At 37.3% G+C, this 9,719-nt stretch overlaps 1 protein-coding gene across 4 annotated transcripts; it reads left to right on the top strand.

Moving 5' to 3' along the window:
- Window positions 1-231: 231 nt before the first annotated feature.
- csad (cysteine sulfinic acid decarboxylase) lies at window positions 232-9,522 on the top strand. Of its 4 annotated transcripts, XM_032575242.1 has the most exons (16): window positions 232-329; window positions 1,844-2,161; window positions 2,251-2,298; window positions 2,387-4,483; window positions 4,579-4,705; window positions 4,793-4,883; window positions 5,444-5,666; window positions 5,971-6,050; window positions 6,282-6,336; window positions 7,499-7,615; window positions 7,720-7,784; window positions 7,939-8,020; window positions 8,111-8,310; window positions 8,787-8,838; window positions 8,923-9,012; window positions 9,201-9,522. In XM_032575242.1, exons 4-16 carry the CDS (start codon window positions 4,355-4,357, stop codon window positions 9,372-9,374), a joined length of 1,485 nt encoding a protein of 494 aa, XP_032431133.1. In that variant the 5' UTR covers window positions 232-329; window positions 1,844-2,161; window positions 2,251-2,298; window positions 2,387-4,354; the 3' UTR covers window positions 9,375-9,522. The 4 variants fall into 4 exon arrangements, with proteins under 4 accessions (XP_032431133.1, XP_032431160.1, XP_032431143.1 ...); XM_032575269.1 differs by lacking the exon at window positions 2,251-2,298 and having other exon boundaries at window positions 1,844-2,070; window positions 4,406-4,483; XM_032575252.1 differs by lacking the exons at window positions 1,844-2,161; window positions 2,251-2,298 and having other exon boundaries at window positions 234-329; window positions 4,338-4,483.
- The last annotated feature ends 197 nt before the right edge of the window (window positions 9,523-9,719 follow it).

The following is a 9,719-nucleotide window of genomic DNA, read 5'->3' as shown; positions in this document are numbered from 1 at the left end:
CCTGCACTTACAGGATGTATAAGATATAACAGAGAAACAGTTATTCTTCAAAGTTTCATGAACAAACATTTTTACGAGTTACTTCGTCTGAATTCCGACCATATTTGAAGTACGGTGTTTTATAAGTTCTTTAAAAAAAACATAACTTTTCAGTAGAATAAAGGGTTTCCATGCTGGTTCACATTCTAACTCAGAAGGTGGCGGTAATGTTCACTTTCAGCTGTTTGCCAACCGCCTGTGAGATCAAAGAAGAAGACGAAGAAGAAGGAAAAGAGAGCGAAAAGTTAGGTCGTAATTATCCCTCCACTTTGGCAGAAGCTGTTGTTGAGGTAAATAATAGGAAGATGTTTAGATAAGCGTTGTTTGTTGCTTATTGTCGTGATTCCTGTTGGAGAGGGAAATGGTTCAGCGCATGTTATGCATATAAAACATTCCTAAAGCCCAAACCTTTCATTTTGCAGTTTCAGATTCTGTGCATGACAAAGTGGCCATTCCGCTACTTTTACTTTTGATTCCGACTTTGTTTGTAACACTTACAACGTTCTGACGTGTTATGTCAATGAAGGATATATTAAACAGTTTGTGGTTTGTGATTCATTTCTTCCATTTGTGAAAACTCACCAACGGGGGATTTTAAGGCTGTTTGTTGTTCTTTTGCTTTCGACCACATTTCGGGAGGCATTCCGCTCAAACTTGGACTGTAATATTTCACACTGACAGATTCTATAAAATATAGTTTGCAATATGTGAAACTGTTGTCAAATTTATTATAGTAGAACAAAAAACAGACCTGGACAGGGTTACTCTACACTAGGGTTGTACAAGGTGCGGTTAGTGGGCCTTTTGTGGCCTGTGGAATGCATTTCTGTGGCCCCTCGGCTGCAACTCAAGAATGGTACAGATTTGGCCCTGTGGTAAGCTGATAATTTACACTCTTTGGATTTTTTAAAATGATTTTTCTCTGATATAAATCTTCAATTAAAAAAATTTGTTACAACAGAGTAGTTTCCCTTGTATTATCTGCGTGAGGTTTTTTATTTTTTTTATTTTAGTGTAGTTAGTAGGACCAAAAACATCTGGCATTGTTTTACTTGTCAGCAGACAGAGGCACAGCCATTCGTTGAACTTTTTTAACAGCAAGGATTTTGGAGAAAAAAAAAATTCTAATTAAAAATAATCTATTGATTTTTGGTGCTAACATCGAGGAGGTTTTGATCCAGAAGTGAGCATCAAGAATAAGATAAAGATCTTTTCAGGTCTCATTACATTGGAAAATAGTGCAATGCAGTAATTAAAGTGGGCTGTAAAAACTACACAACATGTGTAGAAAAATCAAGATTTGAGTGATGACATATTTATTTGGGTTTTCACAAATTAAAGGTTTTACAAATCACAAACTAAACTAATCCATCGCCTGATCAAAACCTAGTCAGTGCTGTATATGCATCAGTTGTTCAACACAAAATGCAGTGTTCTGTTGGAAAGGTTGCATTTTTAGTACATTTGGTGTTGTTCAATATTGTACATGTGGGATAAACTCATAAGGAAATAACAGGAGTTGTGTAAGTAATCTTATAGCTCAGTTTTTACAAACTCTTGAAGCTTTTATAGTTTCTAGTTAAACAAACAAACATTAACTTTGCCAGTTTGAATCTCATTTTGCAGCATTTGCTCCACAAATCTAACCTGAGTCAACTTTTAGTCAGTATTTCCACTCCCCTATAAGACATTTTTAAACATTTTCACTATACCTGCATAGAAAAAGCTGTAAAACTGACATTTGTTTTGTTAATAATCTTATGTTGTTGCATGTCTTCCATTATTTACCCACTGGATCGATCAGCCATGGCTGAAGAAGCTACAAATGTAGTTCATCTGCTTAAAGGCCAGAAGGCAGCGCTGATAGAGATTCTCAGAGCGGACGCAGATTTTGTTGTGCAGTCTGCACATTCCCTTTATCTGGTGTCAGATCAGGGCTACGAGAAGATTAAATCGTGTCGAGTTCCTAGTGAAAAGGTGCAAGAGCTTTTGGATCATGTTATCATGAGCGGCCCCAAAGCAGCACAAGGAATGTTGGACCTGCTGAAGGAAAAAAAGATGCAGGAGACATTTCCCATGCTTGATTTTGTTAAAGATCTGCGTGTGAAAACACCGTTATCAGGTACAAAGAAAAAGCTCCTGTGTTTTCAAGAATCTTATCGGTAAATGTTTATAAGATGCCAAATATGAGCATATCTTTTTGTTTACAAGTTGAAGAATCACAAGATCCCGTGCCAGCTAAAAATGCCCTCCGCAAAGGTGAGTCCCTCTCTAGTGAAATGTTTTCCCTCTCACAGTCAAACCATCTTTCACAACATCTGGTGCTCTGCTGGTTATTGTTTCACAGGCTGTGTCATGGTGACAGAGAAGCAGCTGATGATTGTGGCTAAGGGCCTTGGCAGCTCTTGGAGGGAGATTGGCAGACTGGCTCTGGGCATCACAAATGTGACATTGGAGCAGATCGAAGAGGAGAAAAGAACTTATACGGAGCGAGTCTTCGCCATGCTCTACTATTGGCGCAATCAGAAGAGGGAAGAAGCCACAGCCGCTTACCTGCACTCCCTCCTCAGTCAGAAAGTCTTAGCAGTGCCTCCTGAGAGCATCGAATGTCTGCTGGAGACTGACTGAGGTCTTCCCTCAGAGAGCATGAGCACTTTTAAAGAAAATGTTTTTTCCGAGGTTAGGTGGGTTTCTTACCACAAAAAAACAAAAGAACAGACCTTTATGTAAAGATTTGACTATACTTTTTAATACTTTTGTATTACTTTTGTTTCTGTTTTTTGTTTTTTTTTACCAAATCATGACTTAATAAATCTATAGTCTCTCTGTAATTCACTTATGCTCAGAAAATTACTGATCATCCTTCACAAGTTCTTTTAAATTTATCTAGCAAAGAAAACATGTTAAAAGATTCTTTTGAAATACATTTAGTCAGTGAGGGGAAAAAAAATCTCCAAAAATAATGGTCTAACACAATTATTGGTTATAGAGTTGTTGGAACCCCATACTTAAGCGTACTTTGACTTATTCTTATTAAGTTGATTAAAATGGTGAGGAACTTCTGAATCTCTAACTTTGTGCTACTGGGGAATAAATAAGATATGACATTTCTTTTAGTCACTTGGCTGGGCAAATTATCTTGCCACTGGGCACAGCGGGCAGACAACTGTTTCAAAGAACAGCATTATGGTTTCAACCGTCTACGTACCTACTGGCTGTTTATGAGTGATGACTGTAAGAAAGCCTGTTTTATCAGAAGTTAAATGTAACAGATTTTAATTGGAACGCTGATTTGGTAGGATGAGGCAAACATTGAGCTTTTCTGCCAAATACAGTTTAGCTGAATAAGTAAAGAAATTCACCAGATCCTCCACTGTGGCAGGATCACAGGAGGATCCGTGATGTTATGGGCCGACATCTTTCCCTCCAAACTTTACTGGCTCATCAAAATGTCAGGAAAAATAAATACACATTGATGTGGACTCTGAAAATGGATCACGATTGGTCTTTCCACATTATAAAAATTTGGCCAAATCAACATAGAAATGCTTGGAAGAGACTCAAAACCAGCCTTAGTTTTTTGGCTTCCACCACAGAAAAGCTGTGGTGGAAACTCAAAATAAGATCTCAAATCGCTTTGTAAAGAGAAATAAGAAAAGATGCTTCAATTGTGTGATAAGTAAAAGAAGACTGTGCATAGGGTACTAGTGATTTACAAAAAAAAAAAAACTAATATGATTTCTAACTAACTGAATAATTGTTCTCACAATAAATAATGATTTTCTTTGAAGACATTTTACAAATCTTTCCCAGGACTGCCAATAAGCAGCTACAGCATTGCACAATCTTTAAATTTCATTCATTCCAGATGCATAAGTGGAATTCAATTGTCTTTCTTTTCAATCAGAACATTAACAGAGTTTGTTTTGGGGTTTTTATAAAAACAACATAATTTTTAATCTGAAATGTTATCTGAAACTTAAATCATATTTTGTTGCAAACTGAAAAGAGTCAATTAAAACTGATCTTTTTTAATGAAAAATTCAAATCATATATACTTATTTTTGTGACATACATGTAATAAGTCACTACACTCTGCTGCCCCCCCCTCTCTCCGGACTATACTCAAACATCATTAATTAACTTTCACTATGGGACAAAGGTTGAGTCCCTCCTACATTGTTCTCACCTTTGGCTTGTTGAATGTTTCTTCTCTCTTCCTGTTAGTGCTATCTATAAAAGTTGCAGAGGTTTGGCAGCTCTTTCAAAAAGTCTTCCTTTGTAAACTCTTCTAACAGCAGCAGACCGATAGATAATGGAAGCAACCACCGGCGACCTGACTGATCCTCTGATCAACCACGCAGACGGACAACTCTTCCTTCATGAAGCCTTCAAAATTATTGTGGAGGAAGTGCTCTGCAAAGGCACGGATGTCAAGGAGAAGGTCTCTGAAGATTAAAGCACCAGAAATACAAATGCCTGTTGGATTACAACTGGTTTTCTGAACTAACAACCATGCTCTATGTACTCCTGGTGCAGGTGTGTGAATGGAGGGAGCCAGAGGAGCTGGCCCGGCTGCTGGATCTGGAGCTGAGAGAGAAGGGAGAGCCACAGGAAAACCTCCTGCAGAGAGTACGAGATGTCGCCAAGTACAGCATTAAGACAAGTAAGACCTGGCAGAGACCATCAAAAGTGTTAGTCTTTTTTTTTTGTTGTTGTTGATTCTGATGGGAGTGTTTCATAATAATTTCAGGTCACCCACGTTTCTTCAATCAGCAGTTTGCTGGCGTTGACTATCACTCTTTGGCTGGACGTTTCCTCTCTGAGGCTCTCAACACTAATCTGTAAGAGACAAAAAATACAGCTAAGCCTAAAGTTTGCCATAGCTGTAGGAGATGTAATTTTTTTTATTCCACTAACATTTATTTCCCACTAGTGGTACTGTTAACTTTTTGGGATGCTAAGCCAGAGTCCTGACTTGACTCTGTGGGAGGGAATAAAGATTGGGGTAATGACATGAGTCTTTCAGCCTCAAATACTTGAGAATATTCTTTTGTTTTAAGTTGATTGATCTTCTTCAAATAGCTGATCAAAAGTGCATTTGCTTGCTTTTTTTTTTACAGTATCTTGCAAAAGTTTACATGCATCCAGATTTATTTTACATTTTGTCAAATTGCACAACCAATTTCAGTGCACTTTTTTTTATTTTATGTCATAGAGCAGCACAAAGTAGTATATGCTGTGAAATGGGGGGGGGGAAAGGGACATAGTTTACTATTTTTCTTTAATAAAAAATCTGAAAAGTGTGGTGATGCATACAGTACATATTCTACCCTTTTTAATATGAAAACTCTCAATAATAATAAAAAAATACACTTTCAGACATTTTGTATGTCATTTATAGCTTCACTTATGAAGTGGCACCAGTCTTTGTGCTGATGGAGGCTGAGGTGCTCAGAGGGCTTCGTGAGCTGGTGGGCTGGACAGAAGGTGACGGCCTTTTCTGCCCTGGAGGCTCCACCTCCAACATGTACGCCATGAACCTTGCACGCTACAGACTCTACCCAGAGGTCAAAAGCCGGGGCCTGTGGAGTCTCCCGCAACTCACCATCTTTACATCCCCTGAGGTACGAAGGGCTTTTCAGCACTGCATACCTGAGAGAATAAAGTAATGTTCAGAATGTATAAGGCAGGCCAAAAGTTTGGAAGCACAAGGTTTGTTTTTCTATATATAACATGGAAACTCACATTTGTTTTTTTACTTCTTCTCTGATGTTGTAATTCTTGCAAAGCTTCTCTACTCTAAAACCAGTTAATACACAGCAAAATCCATAGAACTATTGATTCTTAAGTAAGGCATTATAAACAGAAACTTAAACTTGATTTTACCTAATTTATAATTTTTCTGTGTATTTTTATTTTTTTCCCTAGAGCCATTACTCTGTGAAAAAGGGGGCTGCATTTATGGGTTTTGGGATGGACAATGTCATCTTGGTAAAAGTGGATGATGGGTAATTGTTCTTTCTTTCTTATTCATTTGTCTTCAAAAATGCCAGACATATGTATGTACATGGTGTCAGTAGAGCTCATTTTACATTTACTTCCTATGATAATCACAGAGCTTATTCAAAAGAATAAATTCCCTCTCACTTTTAGGCACATTCATTATAAACCTCAGCAATTAAAATTAAACTGTTAGCCTATGCCTTTGCTTTGCTCATCAATGTGTTTATATTTACTAGAGGTCGCATGATCCCAGAAGACCTGGATGAAAAAATAGAGCTTTCAAAATCTCAGGTAAATATTCTTTAGTTCAGTTTATGTTTAGAAACGTAAGATAAAAGGATTGCTGTATAATCTACTGTGACCTTGACCATCTTAGATAATGTACGTTGCGTAATATTTACCACCCTGTAACTTTTTCACACTATGACATAATAAAAACCACATCCTTCATTGTATCTTATTGAGATGTTTATTGATGAACCAACACAAATTCCTTGCGTAACTGAGAAGTAAAAGGAAAATAAGTTCTTCTCAATTTTTAAGTAAATAGGATTCTTAAAAAAGTGATGTGATGTTTTAATCAACAAAACAGAGTCAATACTTTGTAGAAGCACTTTTCACCGCAGTTACAGCTACGGTCCTTTGGGTTATCTCTGCCAGCTTTGCACCATTAGAGACTGAAATTTTTGCCCATTCTCTTCCAAAATAAGTCAACCTCAGTCAGATTGGATAGAAACTGTCTGTGAACAGCAATTTCCAGGTTTTGCCACAGATTCTTACTTTGATTTAGGTTTGTACTTTAACAGGTTCATTGTTGCACATAAATACATTTTCCTTGTAGCTCAGGCTGTATGGTTAGAATTGTTGTCCTGGATGCAGATGTCCACTCCAGTCTAAAGTTCATTGACTTTAGATTGGAGTTCTTAATGGGTTCCATGATCACCCTGCTCCATCTCTCTTACCATCAACACTGACCAATTTACCTGCCCCTGCTGATGAAAGGCATGAAGCTGCCACAACCATGTTTCCTGGTTGGGATGGTATAAATTCACTAAAGATATTTTGAGCCTCATCACAACTTTCTCCCATACTTGTCTGCTGTGTTCCTTGGTCTTCATGTTGCTGCTTGTTCACTATTGTTATCTAACAAATACCTTAAGCCTTGACAGAACAGCTGGAATTTCATTGAATTACACACATACTTATAATCTAATTTCTAGTATGTAATTAGACTAACTCCTAAAGGCACTTAGGAGTGCCTTTAGGAGTTAGTTTTATTTAACCCTGGATCTGTACTGTTTCTTCCCACTTCATGATGTTACACTTTGTGTTGGTCTATCCCCTAAAATCCTAATCAAATAAATTGAAGTTTGTAATGTGTCAAAGCGTTAAAATGTTCACCAGGTAATAATACTTTTGCAAGAGATATTAAGTTAATGTTTTCTCCTATTAGGGCGCAGCTCCATTCCTTGTGAGCTGCACATCGGGCACTACGGTACAGGGGGCCTTTGATCCACTGCATCGCATAGCCGATATTTGTGACAAACACAAGCTGTGGCTGCATGTTGACGTGAGTCCTCCAGCGATATAGTACTTTCTGTCAAAGCCTTCTGATTTTGCTGTATTTGTTTAAATCTGTGGGGCGTTTTGTTGTTGTTTACTTGCTTGTCTCAGGCTGCCTGGGGAGGAAGCGTGCTGTTTTCCAAGAAACACAGCCATCTGATGAAAGGAGTTCACAGGTATCAATTTAGTTTTGAAAAGTATCGCTTTTCTAAACTAAAATAGGTATTTTGATTTGTGTATTTGCAGCGCAACAGAGGTTTTAGTCACGTTGTCAGCAGGTTTGCTAGATGTACAGTGTTTGTTAATGGTTTGGTGCCTGTGTTTCTCCAGGGCAAACTCAGTAGCCTGGAATCCACACAAGATGCTGGTCGCTGGCCTGCAATGTTCTGTTCTGCTGCTTAAGGATACAACGGTTGAGTTTTATTCTGCATGATATATTCATACAAAAGGTTTTACTTAACATTGCCTTTCTTTTTATCATAAACAAATGTTGTTTCCGCAGGACTTACTGAAGAAGTGCCACTGTGCAAATGCAACATATCTGTTCCAGCAAGACAAATTTTATGATGTGAATCTGGATGTTGGGGATAAATCTGTGCAGTGCAGCCGCAAGGTGGACTGTCTGAAGCTGTGGCTGATGTGGAAAGCAGTCGGCTCAGCTGGGCTGGAACAGCGTGTAGACAAAGCTTTTCTCCATGCAAGGTAAAAAATAAAAAATAAAAACATTAAAAACATTTCATTTTTCTGAGTAGCTTGCAGGCTCAGAAAATGGGAGGTCTTACTGTATATCTGGCTTGTAAAGCTGTCAAAGCTAATAATGCATGAATACACTCTGTCTTAAAATAGTTAAAAATTTCACTAAAACTTATGTTTAAACATGTTCCACCTCTATCTGAAAACCTGAACCCTGGCGTTTGGTGGACCAAGATTTAGCGCATCTGTATTTATTCTTTAAAAAGCTAAGTTACTAATATACATACTTAATTTTATTTGAATAAGTTCACGATTTAAGTGTTTTAGCTTTTTCAAAGATTTACAAAAAGGACATAAAGTACTTCAGGCTATAGGTATTACATTCGAAAACAAATGTTTCTTCTTGCTTACATTTGCTTAAATAAGTTAGGGTCAAGTAAAGAAAATGAATAAAAAATCGTTGAAAAGTTAGTTTTTTTTTGCAGGTATGTGGTGGATCAAATGAAGAAAAGAGAGGGGTTCCAACTTTTGAGGGAAGTAAGTTCACATCTAAATCAAGTAAAAGATTATTTTTCAACAAAATGTTTTTACTATGTATTGAAACTGTACTCCCGTGGACAGCCGGAGTTTGTGAATGTGTGCTTTTGGTTCATCCCGCCAAGTCTGAGAGGGAAGGAAAAAAATGCAGACTACCAGAACAGGCTGGCAAAGGTGCGTTTCTGTTTCAGGGTGTGGTTGAAGAATAATGTGTCAGGGTTTCAGCTTTCAAATTACAATTTGTCCAAATGTATTTTGTAGACCTTAATTTAAAAATTATTTTTAGCTTATTTTAATAATGAAAGTCTTTAATTTCCTAATGTATCTTATTGATCTCTCTGTCGTTTGGGTTTTGTTTATAGGTTGCTCCAGTAATCAAGGAACGTATGATGAAACAAGGCACCATGATGGTCGGCTACCAACCTCTTGGAGACAGGGTCAACTTTTTCCGCATAACCATATTGTCACCACTGGTTTCCCAAAAAGACATGGACTTCTTCCTTGATGAAATTGAAAGACTGGGAAATGATTTATGACAAAAATAATTGTTATCACAAATTGTGGAAAAACATTAAACATCACTTACTAAGTGATGATTAAGTGTACTGTACGAGTATAGCGGTATAACACAACACTGGTACATAACATACGTGGATAAATAAATAAATACACCGTTACCCACAATTTGTATTTATCTTTATTTTGTATAATTTTTAGTTTGCCTACTTCGCTTTTATTGCTTGTCTTCTATAATTTACTTATGGAAAATCCTGCGAAATACAATTGAACACATTTATAAACATCCGTAATTGGTATTTTATAAGAATAACTGAAAGAATATGTGATCACGTTAATTTCTGCGACCCCAAACCAAAGACGGG

The sequence above is a fragment of the Xiphophorus hellerii genome, chromosome 1, assembly GCF_003331165.1.
Source record: "Xiphophorus hellerii strain 12219 chromosome 1, Xiphophorus_hellerii-4.1, whole genome shotgun sequence".
NCBI lineage: Eukaryota > Metazoa > Chordata > Actinopteri > Cyprinodontiformes > Poeciliidae > Xiphophorus > Xiphophorus hellerii.
The sequence above is the reverse complement of the archived record's forward strand: the minus strand, read 5'-3'. Positions and strand labels throughout refer to the sequence as shown.